Genomic DNA, 23,807 nt, shown 5'->3' on the forward strand with positions numbered 1-23,807 from the left:
CCTTTGAGGATCAATTGAATTGCGGGATAGTCTGTGTCGGTACGTGTGAGAGAGATCCACCTTTCCAAGTTGTTGGGGTTCATCTCATACTTCTGAAGGTTTGAGGGTGCTGCCTGTTCCATACTCCCCCTACTCCTCATCTAGCCTTTTAGGGGTACAAACAATAGTAATTGGGGCCCAGTGTGGTTGTGTACGTGTGATATACATACACTTTTTTTGGATCATATTTTCTATTCCGCTATTTAATTTAACTGGGCCTCCATGCGAGACCTGTGTGCCTTGTTGCGCTGTTTTGAGTACTCCACCAACATGGCCAGTGGCAATGACGCCGTTCTCAGCTTAACTATCCCACTTCTATGCCTCCTTGAAAAAACAATTCGGGCGATGATGGAAGAGGATGTGGCACAGGATGAGGAGGAGGAGGAGGATGAAGAGGTAACATTTCCAAGGCTTTCAGGGCAGTCATTCGCAAGGGGCTCCGAGGGTGGGTTCCTGCACACGCAAACGCCAGGGACGCAATTGTCCAGCAGGGGCACAGTTCTGGAGGATGAGGAGGATGAGGAGGAGGAGGAGCTGGAGGAGGAGATGGAACCATGTTCACAGCAGGGTGGCACCCAGGCCAGCTCATGGCCATCACTGGTGCGTGGCTGGGGGGATACAGAGGACACGGACGATACACCTCCCACAGAGGACAGCCTTTCGTTGCCTCTGGGCAGCCTGGCACACATGAGCGATTACATGCTGCAGTGTCTCCACAACGACCGCCGAGTTGCCCACATTCTAACTTGTGCTGATTACTGGGTGGCCACGCTGCTGGATCCCCGTTACAAGGACAACGTACCGTCCTTAATTCACTCACTGGAGCGCGATCGCAAGATGCGCGAGTACAAGCGCACGCTGGTAGACGCCATGCTGCTGGCATTCCCATCTGACAGCGGGGCCACAGTGGAAGCACAAGGCAGAGGAGGAGGAGGAGGAGGTCGCCAACGCAACCAGGGCACCGCCAGCACCTCAGAAGGCAGGGTTAGCATGGCCGAAATGTGGAAAAGCTTTGTCAGCACGCCACAACAAACAGCAGCACCAGCAGCTCAGATGGAACGTCTTAGCAGGAGGCAGCATTTTACCAACATGGTGGAGCAGTATGTGTGCACACGCCTACATGTAGTGAATGACGGGTCTGCCCCCTTCAACTTCTGGGTCTCCAAATTGGGCACATGGCTTGAGCTTGCCCTTTACGCCTTGGAGGTGCTGGCGTGCCCTGCAGCCAGTGTATTATCTGAACGGGTATTTAGCACGGCTGGGGGCGTTATAACAGACAAGCGCAGCCGCCTGTCCAGAGACAATGTGGACAAGCTCACGTTCATTAAAATGAACCAGGCATGGATCCCACGGGACTTTTCCGTACCTTATGCAGAATAGCAATGGATACCGACCTTACCCACCCATTGTTCCATTTTTGCTCTTTCTCACTCTTTTGGGGTGTACCCTCATTTAAAATTTTTGAAAAGAAGCAGTGTTGGCTACCTCGTCCTCCTCCTCAGGGCCAGATTAATGTAGGGGCTATTGGAGCTGCAGCTCCAGGCCCCTACCTTTTATATAGGCCCCGGGTTGGCCATATTCACTGTTACCGCTCTTCTGTCACTTGTAAACACAGAAGTCTGGCTTCTATGCTCGCTTCCCCAGGCAGCACCCTCAGAACCTCCCCACACAGCGTGAAGGCCGGACAAGGAGGGACAGTTGGCGATGCATGGATGTGTTTATGGGCTTCAGAGACAGCATCCCATGTTGAATTAGGCATGCATGGCTGCACCCTTCCTCCTCTGGGTGCATGGCAAGGCACGGCCCTTAAGGCCCTTCAAAATCCTCAGCACCAAGCCCATGATGCTGTTAATCCGGCCCTGGTCCTCCTCCACCGCCGCTTCCACCTACACCGCCCATAGGTGTGCGCAGCCTATTGCATTAAGGTGTGCACCCCAAAGTTGAAATACACATGCATGTGTTTGCCAGCAGGGAGAGTAATGTATCGGGGCCATGTACCTGTAGGCAAGGAGAAATAGAGCAGAGCAGGTCCCAGGGAGATCTTTCCCATCTCCTCACTGGCAATGCTATGTGCCCTAGGTGATTAGGGTGTGCCCAGGCACACCCAGCACACCCTGTGCGCACGCCTATGTCACCGCCACATCCACCACCACCTCAACCTCCCTCCTACTCCATATGGGCCTCGTCCTTCAGAGATGAAGAAGAACATTGTTTTATTTTTCTGTTTTTTTTTTTGTTGTTTTAAGTTATTTCCCTATCCACATTTGTTTGCAGAGCACTTGCCATGCTCTTAATTACGTTTTGCTGTCATTTGCAGCACTCTAGCCCTTTCCTTTGGTGTTTTAGAGCCATTTTAGTGCCTTAAAGTTCGGGTCCCCATTGACTTCAATGGGGTTCGGTGTCCGGGAAAAGTTCGGTAAAAGTCCGGGACACGGACCCGGACTTTTTTTTAAAGTTCGGCCGAACCCGTCGAACACGGACATCTAGGTGTTCGCTCAACCCTACTCACATATAAAGAATACAAATTACAGTTTTTAAAATAGTCATTTTGGACTTGTGAGTGGAAATAGCTCTTTAAATAAAACGAATGTCATATTTTGTACTGTAGTTATGTCCCTAAGTCTATTGTTTAAAAAATCGTATATGTCTCCCACAGGGCTTTGTACTATATAGGAAATCATTTTGGTTTCTGTATAAGCTATCTGCATAGAGGATGTTTTTCACCCACTGACACTAAGTTTTGTTTTCTTTGCCGGTGATATTAATGCTAAGACATTCTTACTGCTGCTAACCACCATGTCAGGGGATTCTTAAAGCAGATCTAAAATCCACTACACTCACCTCCCCTCCAGCAATGTGACATACCTGTGGTCCCTCAAAGGCACTAGCATTTTCATTCTGCCTTCTTTTGGGTTCAAGATTTTTGCTTTTTTTGATTCATTTAAGATAGTGTAGCTCCTGCACATGCACACAGGAGTTGATTATTCTTGGCACAAGGGCAGACTGAGAATGTAAACCGCTCCTGTGTTTTTATTATTGCTTCACAGCACTTTTAGCAAATAACTGTAAAACACAATACTTCAACATAATCGCCAGCTTTGGTAATCAGCGGGGTTAAAGTAGAACTTTATCTTTAAAACAAAAAATGCAAGCAGGAAAACTTTGTATTGTAGAAGAGACATAAGTCTCTTCTGCAAAATAACTTTTTCATCCTCCTTGCTCGCAAATTTCTTTAGAGTGTACACTAAGCTGCACCTATGCAGTTCAGATTGTTTCAGCTACGAGGCTAGATGTTGGACCACAGCTTTCACTGACAGTTAACAGTTGTATCCTGTATCTGGAACCTGCCCTGGTGCTGTAAGAGACTCTGATTCATGGTACCCTTTTAAACAGCAGCTTCCCCTGTTGGGTTTTAAAACTGCAAATAGGACTCAGGCGTTAAATGAGGTTCTTTAATGTAGGCTCATGGTCTATAATCTATTTCAAATTCAAAAAATGTTTTTTTTTAATTCATTTATGTCTTTGAAACTTTCACTCCTAGCACAGTAATTTAGGTGTATTTTGTGGGTACAAGGACTGTGTACAGTGTATACTATAGGCTCTGTTGAACCCCTTCCTGTTGCCACCTCCTGGCCCTCTAAGAGGTTCTAAATGCCTGGTGGTGGAGGTGGGCATTCCAATCATGTGAATGCTGTGATTGGTAGCCAGAGCTGTCACATGATCAGAAAGCTCTCGATCTTGAAGCCAACCTCCTCAGAAAGCAGTTTCCCTACTCTACAAAACCTTGAAGTCTCATCATCCTACTAACTTTCCATCCTTTATCTCTGCTTGGGAAAAAGAGCTCCAACACACTCAACACCCCTCGGAAGAAAAAAAATTCTAAGATTGGCACATACCTCAGCCATCTCACCAGGGGCATAAAGGAAGAAGAAAATGGTCGCACACCACCACGAAATCCAATGGAGAAAAGTTCCTTTATTCACATAAGTGGTACATGATACGGCAGGGTAGGACAGTAGACGCGTTTCCCACAACTGCTACATGCTTGTTCACAACCTATCTCACCAGGGGCCAGGGAAGCCAACAATAAGCTGTTGACAAGATGGCACCATTCCCCAGCTATCCTACACCATATGTTTCCGAACATCTCGAACCAATGCTCGGGGAAGCTGTGGCAAAATCGCTACCCATGCTCACATATGGTGGCACTGTCCTCTTATACAACCTTATTGGTCCTCGATCCTCATATACACTGTGGAAATTCAAGGATTCCCAAATAAAGCAGATCCTTGTGAGGTGCTTTTCCATTGTACAGAGAGACCACTTACCCAATACCAAAGGTCAATTATTCCACATCTTTAAAACGCAGCCAAATCACTAATTTACCTCTATTGGAGAGATTCTACAATACCCACAGTTAGACAGTGGTTAACAGTGGTAGATCATATTTACCACATGGAGGTCATGACTTTGGAATACAAAGGCCTGTCTAACAGGTCTCATAAAATCTGGGTATGTTTGCTGTCCTTTACTTAATTGACAACTTATGCTAAGGTTATGTCATGATATTTTTGAACTTCTTAGTTTTGTCTCCACATTGGTGCCCAGGGGCAGGTACTCTTTGCTTTCTTTCTATATTTTCTCCCTCTCTTTCCCTCTCTTCAATACTCCACCCCCCCTCCCCACCTCATGTTCTTCCCTTTATGTTTCTGCATGATACGTGATACAGTGTAAAGACATGTAATAGGTATTGTACTTCCTAATACTGACAACAGTTTAAGAGTTGTGATTGATACATGTTGGTCATACTGTTATGGTGGTGTCCTGCCTGTTTTAACAGTTCTGGACATGCTTGACTCAATGTATGCATCATTCACCATCTCTTGTATTGTGAATATTCTGTAATGAAAACGTATTAAACAAAAAAAAAAGCTCCCGATCGCAAGTATGCATCGGGAGCATTCTGGTATCCGTCGCTCATTGTGCTGAGTGTGCGCAGCACAGTAACATGTTTACATAGGGACCCATATATTTGGCCTCTTGGCGTTAAAGCCCACCCCCCGAGAGTCCACATGTATACAGTGGGGATCAAAAGTTTGGGCTAAGGCAGATATACAAAGGTGCCGGAAATTAAATTATGAAGCGGGAAATAAATGTGGGAAACTACTCGCTAAGACGGTACAGGGGCAGAAGTTGAGATCATATATACCTCACATAGTGACAGCAGATGGGACTAAGAAAACCCTACCAATACAAATAACAGAAACATTTGAGAAATATTATGCCTCACTATACAATTTAAAAGGGGCGACACCTACACAACGGGAAATTGAAAAGTATTTAAGTCAGTCTCACTTACCTAAATTGTCAGAGGAAGAACAAGAACTTTTAGAAGAGGAAATCACTATAGAGAAAATACAACAAGCATTAAGGTCAATGAAGCCAGGGAAGGCGCCAGGGCCGGATGGCTTAACAACACAATACTACCTGCGACTGTTCCAGACTTTAGGCCCATATATGGTAAAGCTGTATAATGCAACAGAACTAGATGGGACATTAAATAGGGATACATTGACGGCACATATCTCATTAAAGAAGGTAAAGATCCAGCTACCTGTGGAAGCTATAGACCAATATCTTTATTGAATGTAGACCTGAAGATATTTACCAAGGTACTAGCAGACAGACTGGCAAAAGTTTTACCAAAATTAATACACTTAGATCAGGTAGGCTTTATGTCATCAAGAGAATCAAAAGATAATACCACAAGAATACTCAATTTGATCCAAATAGTAAATGAGAGGAAGATACCGTGCGTGGTGCTGAGCACCGACGCAGAGAAGGCATTTGACAGGGCCGGATGGCCTTTCCTGTTTGCAGTGCTCAAATATATCGGACTGGGAAATTCGATGCTGGACAAGATAACTAGAGCATATACAAACCCAGTAGCTAGAGTAAAAGCCAACGGGATAATATCAGACGCGTTTCCAATAAAGAACGGCACAAGGCAGGGGTGCCCATTGTCGCCCCTTCTTTTTGCCTTGACATTGGAGCCCTTCCTTTGCAGAGTACAGCTGAATCCAGACATTGAGGGAGTGAGAATAAAGGAAAAACAATATAAAATAGCCGCCTACGCAGACGACATGTTGTTTTCACTGGCTAACCCAGGTATCTCACTGCCGAAAATGTTACAAGAATTTAAAAGATATGGAGCGGTATCGAATTTGAAAATTAACTTTGGGAAGTCAGAGGCAATGGGAGTGGGGATGTCCCCGAATCAAACACAAACACTGAAAAATAGTTTTGGCTTTAAGTGGAACGAGACAGCGGTAAGATACCTGGGGACATACATACCAGCAAAATTAACACGTGTTTATGATCTCAACTTCTTCCCCCTGATAGCAACAACTAAGAAACTCTTAGAACAATGGCACGGGGGGATGCAGTCATGGTTTGGTAAATGTAATTTGCTGAAGATGATTGTATTACCAAAATTCTTATATCTTTTCCGAGCACTACCAGTTAAGATACCAAACAGATTTTTTAAGGCGATACACTCGCTATTCATAAAGTATATCTGGTCACATAAAAAAGCACGTATAGCAAGAAGACTCCTGACCTTATCAAAAAAAAAGGGGGGATTAGCCTTCCCAGATATACGAGCATACTATCAGGCTTCACATGTAAGCAGGATCCTAGACTGGTGGCACCATTCTGAGTCTAAATTGTGGGTAGAATTGGAACAAGCACAAACAGAGGCAAATTTGAAAAGGGCTATATGGTGCTCCTGAGACCTGCCCAAAAACTTAAAACATCACTTAATAATAGGGAATACGCTACGCATTTGTACAAGACCAAACATATTCCCTAAACTGACAACGGATAGATCCCCCTTATTTCCAATACTGGGTAATCCTCAGTTTCCACCGGGATTAGATAATAGACAGTTCATAACATTAAGAGAAAAAGAAAAGGAACAAGCATCATCATTTTTAATACAAAAAAAGTGGCCCTCAGTGACCAAACTAGTGGAGGAGGAAGGACCTTATAACATACCATTTTGGCAAGCAATCCAACTACACCACTACCTGGTATCCATACCGAAATCAGAAGATTTCGATAGAGCACTAACGAGATTCGAGCAGGCCTGCGTAAAGCCAGGGATCTTACAACGCACACTATCGATAGCATATGGTATTTTGACAAACCCAGAAGAACAACCCGGAACTGCCCTGGGTGAGAGAGTGGGAGGCAGACTTAAACTGTATCTTGACAAAGGAGCAGATCCAGAGGATATTGAGGTTCACCTTTGGTCCAGCTAGATGTACCAGAATACAAGAGATGAATTATAAGCTTATAACAAGATGGTACATCACGCCTAAAAAATTACAAAAATGGTATCCAAATCAATCTGATCAATGTTGGATATGCGGAAAAGAAGTAGGTATGCTATATCATATCTTCTGGACCTGCTCTAAGATAAAAACATACTGGGCAGGAGTGAAATTTATAGTGCAGAAAATTGTGAAATATGAGGTAGAGGAGAGCCCGACCTTTTTTCTATTAAATTTATCGGATATACCAGCATCTAAGTATGAAAGATCGTTGACCCCACACTTGATAAATGCGGCAAGGGCAGGCATTTCGGGTTGTTGGAAAAAAACACGACCCCCATCGGTAACTGAGTGGATAAATAGGATAGAAGATAACAGGAGATTAGAAGAATTAATCGCCTCGGCACAAAATAGGCAAGAGAAACATGAGAAAATTTGGAAATCTTGGAATGAGTTTATAAGCTCTGAAGAAGGGAAACAATATCTATAAATTAAAATGGAGGAAGGACTCCGTCTCTATGGGCAAGATCAGAGAGAGCAATTTTTTTTTTTTTAGCGTTTTTGTTTTGCTTTGTTCTATTATGGGGAGGGAGGGAGGGGGGAAAAAGGAAAAAGAAGGGAATTTGATGAATTAGTAGAGAGGATGTTACGGTGTATATCGAGTTGGAAAAGTATGAGACATCGAAAAACTATGTATACTCTCTTTGTATGTAATTCCTGAATAAAAGTTGATATTTGAAAAAAAAAAAAAGTTTGGGCACCCCAGGTAAAAATTTGTATTAATGTGCATAAAGAAGCCAAGGAAAGATGGAAAAATCTCCAAAAGGCATCAAATTACAGATTAGACATTCTTAGAATATGTCAACAAAAGTTAGATTTTATTTCCATCATTTACACTTTCAAAATAACAGAAAACAAAAAAAATGGCATCTGCAAAAGTTTGAGCACCTTTCAGAGTTAATATCTTGTACTGCCCCCTTTGGCAAGTATCACAGCTTGTAAACGCTTTTTGTAGCCAGCCAAGAGTCTTTCAATTCTTGTTTGAGGTATCTTTGCCCATTCTTCCTTACAAAAGTCTTCCAGTTCTTTGAGATTTCTGGGCTGTCTGTCACGCACTGCTCTTTTAAGGTCTATCCATAGATTTTCAATTATGTTGAGGTCAGGAGATTGTGAAGGCCATGGCAAAACCTTCAATTTACACCTCTTGATATAATCCCCCATGGATTTCGAGGTGTGTTTAGGATCATTATATATTTGTAGAAGCCATCCTCTATTTAACTTCAGCATTTTCACATATGGCATCAAGTTACCATCCAAAATTTGCTGAAATTTTATTGAATCCATTTTTCCTTCTACTCGTGAGATGTTCCCTGTGCCACTGGCTGCAATACAACCCCAAAGCATGATTGATCCATCCCCATGCTTAACAGTTGGACAGAGGTTCTTTTCATTAAATTCTGTGCCTCTTCTTCTCCAAACGTACCTTTGCTCATTCCGGCCAAAAAGTTAAATTTTAACCTCATCGGTCCACAGAACTTGTTTCCAAAATGCATCAGGCTTGTCTATATGTTAATTTGCAAAGTTCAAACGCTGATTTTTGTGGTGAGGACATAGAAGAGGTTTTCTTCTGATGACTTTTCCATGAAGACCATATTTGTACAAAATAATAGAATAGTGTACCACAACTCCAGTGTCTGCCAGATCTTTCTGGAGGGATCGTGCAGTCAAACGTGGGTTTTGAATTGTTTTTCTCACAATCCTGCGAGCTGTTCTGTCTGATATTTTTCTTGGTCTTCCAGATCTTGCTTTAACTTCCACTGTTCCTGATGACTGCCATTTCTTAATTACATTCCGAACAGAGGATATTGACATCTGAAAACGCTTTGCTATCTTCTTATAGCCTTCTCCAGCTTTGTGAGCGTCAACTATTTTCAGTTTCAGTTTTCTAGACAACTGCTTAGAAGATCCCATGGTGCTGATTGTTGGGGCAAGGTCAGATGAGTCTGGGCATTTAAAACCTTTGAGATTGACATCACCTAGTCTTCCCAGACGATGATTGAGAACAATCCATGACGCTGGCAGGTCTCAGCCTTGCAAAAGGGGCAGTGCATGCTATAAATTCTGCAGGGTGCCCAAACTTTTTCAGAAGCCATTTTTTTGTTTTCTGTAATTTTGAAAGTGTCAATGATGGAAATAAAATCTAACTTTTTTTGTCATATTATAAGAATGTCTAATCTGTAATTTGATGCCTTTTGGAGATTTTTCCATCTTTCCTTGGCATCTTTATGCACATTAATACAAATTTTTACCTGGGGTGCCCAAACTTTAGATCCCCACTGTACATACAGCCGACGGAAAGAGATTAACAATGCCCTCTTTCAGCAACGTACACTTTTCATCGTAACATGCTGCACCTGTTTTTTACCCTTTTCACATGTCCCTCTTTACTAAGTTTTGATGTTGGGAGACATGGTTAAAGTGGAACTTCACCCTGAAGGGGCAGTTTAATTTTATGTCCTCTTTTGCCCTCCTTTTATTGGAACTTTTTTTAATTTTTGGGGAGCTAGTTTTCTAGAGTACCCGCTTCCACTTCTGCTCGAATAACCTAGGCGATGCCACCGGAAGTCTGCCGCCCCGTCACAGACCCCAGGAGGCTGCAGGGAAATTCATGAAGTGCAGCGTTGCTCATGCATGAACAGTGGGAAGCCGGCTTCCCACGCTAAACATGCTGGCGCTGGGGACCCGAAGACTGGAGAAGAACCAGCCTGGGTGAGGACGACTTTGACATAAGTGTGCTTTTTTTTTTTAAAAGTCAGCAGCTACACTATTTCCAGCCTCTGACTTTTATTTATTTTTTTTAAACCCAACTCAAGGACTGCTTTAAACAATACAACAGCCCGCTCTAAAACCTACCTTGACCTGTGATTAAATAATTAAGGAGTAGCAGCTCAATGATGAATGATATCTTTTCCTTTTCTAATATGTACATGGGGGCAGGCTGACAGCATTTAGAAATGAAATTGGCAAGAGTTCTTACTGGCTCAGGACACAGGATGTTGATTAAGATAGATTCAGCTATAAAAAAATACTATTTGAATGTAAAAATTCACTTTGATTTGAACTGATACTACATTATTGAATTAAGCTGTTTTTTTTATTTCTGTGGAGTTCCATTTTAAATATGTGACCTGGGGCAACACTACAACAGTTATATCTAGTTTTTAGGCATTCCGTTCTGAACTTTTTCTGCCTTTTAGGAGTTTTGCACTAAAGAATTGCAAATTCTTTGGAATAAATCCCTCTCAATGTGGCTTATGATGAATAGGAAACCATACATAGTTTTGTTATGGCCTTCATCTCTGTTTGTATGATTTGCTTTAACATTCTGCACTATTACTCATAGGCAATTCATAGGCAACTGCAACAACCAAGAAGCAGTGTGAAAATTCATAAAGGAGACGTCATTGTTATTTATTGTTCCGGAGAATCCACATGGGCCACATTAATGCATTTAACATCATTTATCACTGGAGCAAACACAGAGAGAGCTGTTTACAAACCAGGAGGTTCCATTTGTCAACCAACCTTCATCCTATTATGATTAATCTATTGTAGAGTGAAACGAAATCACTTAAGCTTATTCAGTAAAGCAGCGCAAAAGCAAAAATCATGTAAAACCTACCTAAATTCATAGCAACCAACACGTTTTTGGCAGTCACATCTCTAGCAATCAATGTAGACCTCTAAGCAAACAAGTAAATACACAGATGAAATACAAGCTGTATAAATGAGCTGTGTTACCTGCCTAAAGATGTGTATCTCTGCCACTCTAGTCCTGAGAATTACACAGCTCTGCCACAAGGCACAGACTACGGCCCATCCTTTATTGGTGTTCCCTACTCTCCCCCGCAGCCGTGCTGGCTGAAACAGGGGAGCGGGATCACGTGAACAGACCAGAGTAGCCTGAAAATAAGTATACAGAGGTTTCTTACACAGGTTAGTCAGCACAGATGTTAGGAGGGGGATAGGGACAGTTTTAGGGCTAGTTAGGGTTTGCCTAGAATTCCACTTTAATACTTGGTAGCACATTGGCACTGAAGTACAACTGATCTCCTTGTGCTGTCTCTCCTTTTTCCTAGTCTATGGCCTGGCATACAACGACTGCAAGCCGCTGATACCATTAAACAAACACATTTATAGATGTATTAGGAAACACAAAGCTGAATAAATTTGTGACTTTTATATCTGGAGTTTACCTGTAAAACGTTTTTTACAGTTAATGGCACATTTAAGCAAGTAATAACTTATGGATATATTATCAAACTGCACTTTATGAAAGCCAAACATCTACAATTCACAATTACAAATACAATTCAAATATGCATACAGTACTATTTGTTCTTCCAGCTTTTTGCTTCTGTAAGTTCTGTGCATTTTAATATATTCGAAATACAGCATAAATATAGCACATAACATATGAAAGTACTGCTCACATCATTGTATGTGTAGGATGCAACAAACATGAGTGCATGTAGCATTTTTATTAAGAACTAGAAACACGTCCATCGTGATAGACATAGCACAAAGAGAATCCTACTGCATTGCGATGATGGGAATGTACCCTGACAGATTAATATTACTTTGGAATAAAAAGTACGGTATAAAGAAATATAACTTACTCAAAGAACTAATTATGCTTTTAGCAAGATATGCTACCTGTATAGCTCAGTTCATCACACAACAGGCTAACAAGTTCTGCTACCACAGACACAGAATTTCAATGAGTACAAAAGGCAGCTTACTTGAACAGTCTGTTATCGACCTGGCACCAGTCATAGTTGTTGTTCCGTAAAACGGACATGACAGGCAATACGATTTCCCTGGTTCTGGCTGATAGTAGTCCCTGGGACAGGGATAGCATGGCACCAATCCAGTCCGAGAAAATTCACCAGCGTGGCATGGAACTTAAATATAAATAACGGATGTTAAAATGAGATGCTTAAATCTCTACACTGAGCAGAGAACATAAATAACAAAAAAGAAAAAAATTGTTCTGTGATTTAAATGCAATTGCAGCAATGGGATATTGTGAGAACAGTCAAAATTTATTTAATTACAGGCAACACACTATCTATTGATCAAATTAGAAAACAGAATGCCCATACTGTACATTTAGATATATATTTTACTGTCAAATATTTATCTATTTATACGTTTATTCATGTTTATTGTAATTGTCATGTATTATGAAGTATACCTCTGTGCAGATAATGTAATATTTATCACCAGCCTTTATGTAGCTGCTTCCTGATAATGGCTGTAGATCAGCTTCCAGGTAGTGAAAATGTGGACCATGCCTACAAAATTTGTGTTGACGTGGCTGTTTATAGTGTTTATCATTGGAGAATGTGACAGTATGACAAAGAAGGGCATATTTGAGAGACAGAACATGGACCTTCATGGAAGGAACATCAGGTATTGTTTTACAGAAGAATCCCAGGTATGGATACTCTTTACATGGGGGTTGATTTACTAAAAGCAAATCCACTGAGCACTGCAAGTGCACTTGGAAGTGCAGTCATGTAGACCTGAGGGTAAGATCTGAAATGAGGGAAAGCGCTGCTGATTTCTATCATCCAATCATGTGCAAGCAAAAATGCTGTTTTTTATTTTCCTTGCATACCCCCCTCAGATCTACAGTGACTGCACTTCCAAGTGCACTGTAGTGCACAGTGGATTTGCCTTTAGTAAATAAACCTCATGGTTACATTGGTTCAATCCAGATGTGATGTCAACACCCTGCCTGTCCACTTCTTTCAATCAGAGGTCACTTTGCATGCATTTTTATGCCATTCTCTGAATGGCACCTGTGCCGAGTAAGCCAACCTTTGTTTAGAATGCAGCAGGGCAATGTGGGACATGGAAGCAAATCAATGCAGATCACTGGAGTAGTGGTGCCTACTACAGTGATTTCCAACTTCCAGGGGGATTGACTAGATAAGGTATAATTGGTTCAAGCTGGATCATGTAACTATATAAAACGTATCCATAGCTGGAATTCTTTAATGAAAGCTGCAGATATGAAAAGATTAACAACAACTTTTGGGATAATAAAATTACATTAACAATTTGCTCTATACAGTATGTATTTTTAGTACCAAAAAAGGTTTTCATGCCTTAATTATTTCTCAATCTACCTCCACATTCTGAAACATCCACAGATCCCCTTTTAACTGTTGACATTCCTTTTGGACAGGTGAGACAGAACTTGGATCCCATCACTGGCTGGTATGTGCCATGTGGACAAGACTCACAGGTCTCCAGACCATTTGATGAGTAAGTGCCTGGCTTGCACTGACCTAAAATAAATCACAAGTTAAAGATAAGAAAAAGTATGTGCAACGTGTTAACTATTGATTAAATAAACCTTTAACAGCTCATGGTGATGTTCTTCCTTTTCATTTTATTGACTGAATTCAAATAAAAAAGCTGTGGTGAGCCAGACTAACAGCTGAAATTAACAATAATAAGCGATAATTCTAAAATTACATCTACAACACCATATTCTGGCACTGCATTTGAATGTGTAATTTACCTTTTTACGTGTTACATTGGCTTAATTACAGCAGCATCACACCAATCTGATTAATTTCTATTTGAAAACATTTTTGATAATATTGGTAAATTTTTGGTAATATTGGCTTTTTGTCAAGCTGTAATAGGGCTGAATTGACTAGTAAAGTAACAGCAACAACAGAACTAAAAACTATAGGAAAGTTTCCTCTTGCCAATTAAAGCTAAATAAAGTTTAAGATCTCAACTTCATACAAGTTAGGCGCTGGCACCACAGTTTTAAAGAGTCGTTTGTAGGCTTTTTTTTGTAGCACCACCCTGCAATGTCCCTATAGTTTAATTCATACAAATACTTCATAACCACAACCCCACATTCTCCGACCCCCCCTCCCACCCTGTTTTTCCAATAATTAAAAAATATAGACTTTTTAGAATTTGGTAAGCACCGAGACAGTACACAGATACTTGAACGAGCAGCAAATAAGAGAGACAAGGCATGTTTATAGTGTATTATCTGAGAGCCAATAGCCACAAATATTGTACAGTTGCTGGATAACATGTAAGCAGTTTGGTTAGGTAACAGTATAAGAGGGAGAAACGAGGCACATTTTACCTTGAGATACACAGTCTATTATCCGAGAGACAATAGCCACATATATTTTTGAGTGCTGGAGAACCGGAGCAGGCAGAACACAGGATTTACAGCAAGCATTAGAAATTTTGCAGCTGTGGTTAAGCTGCAAAAATATTACGTGGCACCTATACAAGGCTGGGGCACCTGAGCAGGCCACAAACTCTAAAGCCACAACGCAGGATTTATCTTTCAGTACACATTAGAAATTTTGCAGCAGCAGTTAAGCTGCAGAAACGTTATGTGGCATATTTAAATTACCAGAGTGCCGCAACACTCTGCAAACTCTGAGGCTCAATGCAAGATTTACCCTGCAGCAAACTTAAAACATTTTGATGCTGCAAGCAAACTGTATAAACATTGAGTGGCAACCAGAATATTCCATATATGGTGGCAGGAGCGGACAATAGTGGATGGTGGTATGGATGTTACTTCATCAGCAGCAGGGGTTCTGTAGTCATTGGTAATCCAAGACTGGTTAATTTGAATGAAAGTGAAAGGAAAAACAGGAAAAGCAGGTAACAACAGAATATTCCACATATGGTGACAGGAGCTGACAATAGTGGCAGGGGGTATGGATGCTACTTCATCAGCAGAAGGGGGGACATCCTATGGGGGTTCTCACTTCTGAGAGTTTCCATATCAACCTTGGACCCACTGTAGGTAGCAATCATATGGTTCAGGCACTGCCTATACGTGCTGCCTGCAGCTGGGGCCTGGCTGCTGTGATTTAAAATAACTCTGAAAAGCAGAGCTGAGGCAGCCATCACCACTGCTGCGCTTCCTTTCAGAGATCAGATAATCGGAGGCATCTTGGTCATCCTGCCACCATTTGGATACAAAGCAAAGAGATTCTTATGCAGCACCTTCTCAAAGTGCAGCATTTTGGACTCCCTCTGGGACAGTGCCAGGATATTGGCCATTTTACCCTTTCATTGGGTGTCTAACAGCGTCGCCAACAGCAAATAATTTAAACTATAACTATAGTTTGTCAGACTAAAAGGGTTTATAGTTACTTTAGAAAGGATCTTCTAGTAGCCAGGGTACTTTAAAATAAGACATCCACCACTGAAGAGAAAGCCACTCCAGGTGAGCACATTAGCCATCCATCCACAGCATAGCTAGGGTTTAGGTGGTACAGATACACAATCAAATGAAATCTGAAATGTGCTGCAACACTTCACCTTTATTGATTCTTCATGCAAAACACATCACAGACAGTGCGGGGTACAGTAAAAATTGACGCGTTATGCGCTGTGACTAGCGCTTACTCACAATAATCATATGAGGTTACGAGTAAGCTCTAGTCACAGTGCAAAACGTGTCGACTTTTACTGTCCCCCGCGCTCTCTGTAATGTCTTTTGCATGAAGGATCAAATAGTTGAAGCGTTGCAGCGAATTATATATTTATATTATAAAATATTTGATTGTGTACTTTAAAACAGGATACTGGTTAGAAAAGACTGGTGGTTAGCTGTAAAATCATTGTTAAAATGTAGTTCCCTGTACAAATGCCCCCCTCTTTCCTGGCAAGGTCTGTCCAAGAAACTAGTCCCTAGTAATCTACTGACTATGCTGATAGTTCTTCCACTACCTGTAATTAATTTAGAAATACTTTATGTTAAGATCAACAGAAGGAAGGTTGCTATAGGGCCCCATAAACCGTAGTCACCCCCTGGCTGGCATATAACAAAGTCCCCATTATTATCCAGTCCAACCCTGCTGACCACAGTTGAAAGGTTAGGCAGGACATTATGGGTCTGGTTTCTACATATATTCACCTGAACCACAAACCTGGATTCAACGCAAACTCACTGTGCGGCGAATTAAAACCTGATTTCTACCACCTATAATACAGTGCAGGGTGTTTACTAAAGCAGTAGATAATGAGTGATTACTCACTTGGCTTGTTAAATAAACCAATCATCCAAGTTTAAAGCCAAATTCTACTGCACATAATCGAGTATTCAAAAAAAACACAACTTTACTGTAATCTCTTAGTGAACATTTATACATCCTTAGTAAATCAGCCCCAGTGTCTAAGTGATCAGACAGACTTAAAGTTTTAAAACATCAGCCACACTCTTTAAAGCTTAAAAACTTCTCGTATCATATCACCAGCGGCATGGCTAATTTAGAATGCAATCAATTTAATCTAAGGCACAGCACAGTCTCATCTGTTTATTTCATGTACGGACACTTAGCACAATCAGTTTAATTATTCAAACACACAATGAAATAAAAAATATGAAAAAAATTATACTTTGTGACAAGCTAGAATCAAATCTAAAGTTATTTTTAAACAAATTCATTAATGTAAACCTGTGAAACTTTAAAACTAGCTGGGTTCATGATCCAGCATCAACGGTGTCCTGCAGTTAGTTTTACAAACCTTGCAGAGTGCCCTGAAACCATGAACGAAGGGGTTCTGCTTCGGAAATACCAGCTTTGTACCAATATTTCCTCACTTTCAGGACTCCCAGGTTTCTTTTCTAAGCAGAAACACCAGAAGGGGCCTCTAGGTACTGTCTGTCCATATATGCTTTATGGTATGTATCACATCTATGCATATTACAGATTAAAGTGAGTTGTGATAGGGCCTCTTTGCATGAAAAATGCACCTGTATTACTTTTGGGCAACACAGGGCACCACATGGCACAGGCTGTGCACATCTGAGAGCCATAGTGCATTTGCATTTGTACGGTACTTACTGAATATTCACAGGGGTGCCATTCAAAGTAAATGCAAAGGCACCACAATGCTCTTATACTCCAAGTGAAAGTGTGCTGTGGTAACGTAGATATTAATGTATGTTATCACGCATGTATAGGTGTAAGGTTTGTTGCCCTGAAAAAATGTCTGTTGCTGCTGTAAGACATCTGTATGCAGCATGCCCAGAAGCACAGAATGGAATAGATTATATGACCTTCCAATGGCCCCTTTTACGAAATTTTATTATTTACACAACAGTTACAGTTCAGATAAGAACTCCTCTCCCCCAAATATGCCACATTTAACATGTAGTTTTTTTTTTTTTTGGGGGGGGGGGACAGGTACCTGTTCCCACTTCTGTTTGAGCGGAAGTTCTCCTCTCCCCCTCCCTCCTTGCAATCCAGAAGATTGCTCGACCAATGGGAAGCCGCAAGCTGTCACAGTTGGGTCCCCACACTTGCAATGCTGGGGCCACAGAGAGGAGAGGGAGAGAAGCAAGGCTTTTGGGCGGCCATATCGCTGGACCGTGGGACAGGTGTGTGTGCGTTCATTAAAAGTCAGCAGCTACACTTTTTGTAGCTGCTGCCTTTTAATAAACACAAAAATTAGTGGACCTCCGCTTTAAGATTAGGCACAGATGACTGTGCCTAAAAAAGTTCTGTTTTTTTTTTTACCACTTCCATACAGCAGTACGTCATATGACATCCTGGGCTATCAGTGGGGATATGAAAAAATGTGAAAGGTGCGCTGATTATATGATATGTAAGCTGCAACCAAGGTCCAAATAATGGTAATACAATGATCAAAAAATGTTGGTGCGCTAAAGAAATATTTCAGTAAAGTGAAAACACTAAATTGCATCAAAAAATGCATAAAGTAAAGTGACTAATGTACAAAAACATATGAACAAATATACTGTACAAAGAGTTTGAACAAAGTCAAACATAAATTGTGACATCCAATTGAAGTGAACAAGATCCAAAATAATCATGTGACAAAAGTTCATAAATTCATAAGTTGCCAACTGGTGCACGTGGATAAAATCAGAGGTGTTTCAAATGACAGCCGAAAGACAGATCTGGTTGTTAAGTATCCCACCACCTGTGCAAATTTACTTCTTACCAGCTGGAATGGTATAAAAGGGCGTGAAGACAGCCGCATCTAGAGTGGAATCCTCATGTGAGAGAGGGAGATAGATGAAAATCTTCCCACACCTCCAAAAACATGGAGGGTGGTTAAGTCTCTTACCAGAAGACCTAGAAATTTGAGCCTAAATCGCTACTGGAAAAATTCCTCCTTCTTCTGTTGTGGGTTCCCTCAATGATGACCAGGCTGGAGACCTCTTGGGGCCTAATGCTGTTTTTTGTTCTCGATATATTAGCTATAGTTCTCTCTGTGGAGGCAACTGATGATTCTGATTACTGACTGCCCACAGCTGCTCCCTATCTCCACCTTTTCCTGTGCCTAAAAAAATTCAGTTTTTTTTTTTACCACTTCCATACAGCAGTACGTCATATGACATCCTGGGCTATCAATGGGGATATGTTAATGATGCCTGAAGCTACAGGCATCATTCAGATATCATCATTTTTCAGCCAGTGATTCCCTGCACCGTAAAAACAATCGTAGCGGCCATTCAGTTCGGCGGGGGCGGGGGGAGCGGGGGCCCTCACACCGCCCTCTGGTCTCTGGTGCATCCACCGGATCGCCCGTGTGATCAGCGAGAAGGAATCCGCTGGCGGAAGTTTACCATAGAGCTGACTGAGAACCAAATGGTCCCCAGTTATCTCTATGACTCTCAGAGGCTTATTATGACGTCACGTCCGGCCCCGGCAGTTGTAAGCACTGCCGTGTATTCTGCTGGGAAGCCTGAGATATGTAAACAGCATTCAAACCATACATGTGAGGTATCGCCGCAAATGTTAGAGCAAGAGCAATAATTCTAGTACAAGAGCTCTTCTGTAGCTCTAAGCTGGTAACCTGTAGAAAATTTTAAAATTTAGCCTACGGAGATTTTAAATACCAAAGTTTGCGCCATTCCACGAGTGTGCGCAATTTTAAAGCGTGACATGTTAGGTATCTATTTACTCGGCGTAACATCATCTTTCTCATTTGGGCTAACTTGACTGTTTTGTTTCTTTTTTTTTTTTATTCCTGAAAGTGTTTTTTTTTTTAAAAAATCAAGTTTGAAAAATTCCTGCGCAAATACCATGTGACATAAAAAATTGCAATGGCCGCAATTTTATTCCCAAGGGTCTCTGCTAAATATATATATATATATATATATATATATATATATGAAATGTTTGGGGTTTCAGAGTAATTTTTTAGCAAACAAATAATGATTTTTGCATGTAGGCGAGGAATGCTGGAATTTGCGTGGTATGGAAGTGGTTGATTGGGTATTCTTTACAAAGGGAAGCATTGTCTCATTTACTAAGCTTTGGAGCAACTGCGCTTACAGAGTGTAACTGAATTTTGCAGAGTGCACACTCTATTTACTTTTAGTAAATCAAGCCCAGTGACTTGGATAGCATTTTTTTATTGTCTGTGCTGCTTCCAAAATTATCAATATTATTCATGATTGTTCTGATTGGTGGCTATGTGACCCTTCTTTGTACTAGCATTTGTAAAATAGTATTACATTTTAACTTTACTATCCTGTTACTAATAAATATCACAATGATAATAGTTCAGCCCACAGGTAATAACTATTAATTTACATTGTGTTTTACATACCTTTGCATTCAGCTATACGCTTTGAGTGGAGGTACTCAGTGTAAGAACCGGCAGGGCAGCTTTTGCAGTCCATTTGGCCCTCTTCATCCTGGTATGAGCCAATCCAGCAACTTTCACACATGTTATGTTCAAGGGAATAAAATGTACCCTTTGGGCAGTTTACTGTGAAAACAATGAAATAAGGCAATGATACATGCACGAGACAATTCATGATATATAAAGACACACAAAAATCACAAAGCTGCAAGTTGCCATATCAAAGGCAAATCTACAAAGTCTTAATTGCCTTTCTTTAGTTAGATCTTTGTAACCAGAATAAGAAACCCAGTAAGATTTATTACAGGTGCTCATTATTGCTAGGTAATGGTTATCTGTCTACGCTAAGTTGCCACCAGAGATAGCAAATGAAGAAGGACAGTATGGTAGGATTACTGTCACTGATTTATCTTAATCTTATAATGTGACTCAAGAGTTCAGTATTTCACATTGATCAAGACATTCTTAGGGAAAGGAGTACCATGTTTCTTACTATTTATCAAGGTATTCTCTTATGTGGCAGCACTTTACAGATTAACCTGAACATGCACGGTGTGGAACAAGGTTACAATAAGGACGCACATTTCTTTAGGCCCATGCCCAGTAACTTGTCAGCACCAGAACCAGCACCTCTTCCTCAAGCTGAGCATAAGTCAAGCATGCTGAATAGAGATATTAGATAAGATAGGTACAAGCCACCCATACTATCCACATTTGGAATAAATACCATGTATTTCAACGTACTAACAAAAAAAAAAAAAACAGAAACAATGTATTTAGCAGTCAAGGAAACACTGGTGTTCAGCAGAGGCTCCAGTCTATCCTCATTCACTGAGAATTGTAATGCAAAGATTCTGCACACAGCTTATGTTTCTATGCTTTATTAAATACAAATGCAGCTCACAAAAGACAGTCTGCTAATACATTTCAGCTATGATTAAGGCCATATGCGGCTGAAACATGCAAGCAGACTGTCCTATGTGACCTGTTTTTGTAATTAATAAAGCATCCAAGTTTATAGCTGTGTGCAGAATCTTTGCATTACAGCTACATTTAAATGTAACCCATTATATTATAACAGGTACTTATATAGCGCCGTCAATTTACACAGCACTTTACATATATATTGTACATTCACATCAGTCCCTTCCCTCAAGGAGCTTACAATCTAAGGTCCCTAACTCACATAAATTCATACACAAATGGCACTTTTCCACTGCAAGTACCGGCTAGTACCGGCTCGGCTCTACTCGGCCCTGCTTGGCCCGGTTTGCTTTTCCACTGCGGTACCGCATGGTATAGTGTCGGAACGGTTCGGTACGGTATGGTATAGGTTTGCTTTTCCACTAAAGTAGTACTAAAGTTAAGTGGGTGGGATAACAATGGGGTGGGTGTGATTCTCTGACCAATCAGTGGCTAGTAGTGACTGCATGCAAAGGATTGTGGGATATGGTACCAGTTTGGTACCTGTTGGAACCACAATCGAGTAGGTACTGTTTTTTCAGAGCCGTACCGTACTGTACCATTCGGTTCCATGCAGTGGAAAAGCAAACCTATACCGTACCGTACCGAACCGTTCCGACCCTATACCATGCGGTACCACAGTGGAAAAGCACAAAAGCGTGCCGAACTGTTACGGTTCCATGCAGTGGAAAAGCGCCAATAGTAGGGCCAATTTAGATAGGAGCCAATTAACCCACCAGCATGCCTTTAGAGTGTGAGAGGAAACCGGAGTAACTGGAGGAAACCCACAAAGACACAGGGAGAACATACAAACTCTAAGCAGGTAATTCCGTGGTTGGGATTCAAACGGATGACCTTAGTGCTGCTAGGCGGAAGTGATAACCACTTTGCCACTGTGCTATAAAGAAAATATGCATCAGATTCTAGAAGTTAGTGACCAAAGCAAATAATGGAAGATCTAACATCCTCTCATTCTTGGGGGCTCATCTATTCCACTATTGGCAGCTTATTGCACTGACATACATCGCATAGTATCCTAGGTATTGAGACAACATTGATAGCAGGCTTAATTTATTAAAGGAATTTAAATTGTCATTACTAACCTCTCCTGCAATTTATAGTTGCCGGGTTGCCATACTAAACCAATGCCTTTAGTACTTTTGAAGCCACTGACCTACCATTAGTATGCAGATCTAACTTTTTACTGCCTTTTAGTTAGCATGCTCAGAAAGTATTAGGGCCCTATCAAACTAGCCAGTGACTGGTGTTGATCGGGTGCAGGAAAAACACCAGTCATCGCATATAGTAAATAATGACTGCTCTATCTTTCCCTCCTTCCTTTCCTTCGACAATAAACTGCCATTAGCTAAAACAATCAGTCCTACATAACAATAAAAATTACACAGTGTGTGTATACATTCATATACATATGTGTGTGTGTATATACATCAGGTTGAGGTCAGGGCTCTGTGCAGGTCAGTCAAGTTCCTCTACCACAAACTCGCTCATCTGTGTCGTTATGGACGACCTTGCTTTGTGCACTGGTCCAAATCATTTGGTGGAGGGGGGATTATGGTGTGGGGTTGTTTTTTTAGGGCTTGGGCTTTGCCCCTTAGTTTCAGTGAAAAAAAATCTTAAGGTGTCAGCATACCAAAGCATTTTGGACAATTTCATGCTCCCAACCTTGCGGGAACAGTTTGGGGATGGCCCCTTCCTGTTCCAACATGACTGTGCACCACTGCAGAAAGCAAGGTTAATAAAGACATGGATGAGTGAGTTTGGGGTGGAGGAACTTAACTAGCCTGCACAGAGTCCTGACCTCAACCCGATAGAACACCTTTGGGATGAATTTGAGCGGAGTCTGCGAGCCAGGCCTTCTCCTCCACTTCCGTGCCTGACCTAAAAATGCACTTCTGGAAGAACGGTCAAACATTCCCATAGACACACTCCTAAACCTTGTAGACAGCATTCAAAGAAGAGTTGAAGCTGTTATAGCTGCAAAGGGTGGGCCAATTCAATATTGAAACCTATGGACTAAGACTGGGATGCCATTAAAGTTCATGTAAGGGCAAGCGCCCCAATACTTTTGACAATAGAGTATATATATATATATATATATATATATAGATACATGTAACTGTATAGTTATCTAGGACTGATTGTATTGTCGAAGGAAAGGAATGAGTCAAATATGAAGCAGTCATTATTCACGATGTGCGATGACTGGTGGTTTTTCTGCAGCTTATCAACACCAGTCACTGCATGGGCTCACAGATAACATATGTTCTCTATATGCCCCATTTACACCACAATGCTAGTGTGATGTGCAGACACACAAGAATGCAGAGTGCATGGGATGGCACCATAGGTCATTGCAGCACATTGCAACCAGTGTTGGGGGTAACGCGATACAATGTAATGTGTTACGTTAACTACATTACTTTTTTTGGTAACGTAGTAACGTAACGCGTTACATTTGTACCATTTGTAACCGCACTACTTTACTCGGCTTGGGTAACACGCTTTCCTGCGTTACCCAAGCCGTTGACATCTCGCGCGGGGCCGAGGAGGAGGCGGGAGGACTCGACGAGGAGACGCGGGGAGGAGGCGGGAGGACTCCAGGAGAGCGGGGGACTGATGAGAAGATGCCCGCCACTGCAGGTAAGTGCACTGGTCTCTCTGGCAGTCTCTGCACACTGTGGTCACTCTGGGGGCACACTGACTGTGGTCACTCTAGCATTGAAAGGGGGCACACTGTGGTCAATCTGGGGGCACACT

At 41.5% G+C, this 23,807-nt stretch overlaps 1 protein-coding gene across 3 annotated transcripts in view; it reads right to left on the minus strand.

Annotated features, from left to right (window-relative positions):
• The window catches only part of SVEP1 (sushi, von Willebrand factor type A, EGF and pentraxin domain containing 1), a 573,162-nt gene that overhangs the window by 222,639 nt on the left and 326,716 nt on the right, over positions 1 to 23,807 (minus strand). For all 3 annotated transcript variants that reach the window (XM_082255001.1, XM_082255000.1, XM_082254999.1), the window contains exons 17-19: positions 20,031 to 20,192; positions 13,571 to 13,732; positions 12,176 to 12,337 (exon numbers count right to left, since the gene is read on the minus strand). In XM_082255001.1, coding sequence (XP_082111127.1) covers positions 12,176 to 12,337; positions 13,571 to 13,732; positions 20,031 to 20,192 — 486 coding nt within the window. The remainder of the gene's footprint in view (positions 1 to 12,175; positions 12,338 to 13,570; positions 13,733 to 20,030; positions 20,193 to 23,807) is intronic.

The sequence above is a fragment of the Pelophylax lessonae genome (genome assembly GCF_965119305.1).
Source record: "Pelophylax lessonae genome assembly, chromosome: 1".
NCBI classification, from domain to species: domain Eukaryota; kingdom Metazoa; phylum Chordata; class Amphibia; order Anura; family Ranidae; genus Pelophylax; species Pelophylax lessonae.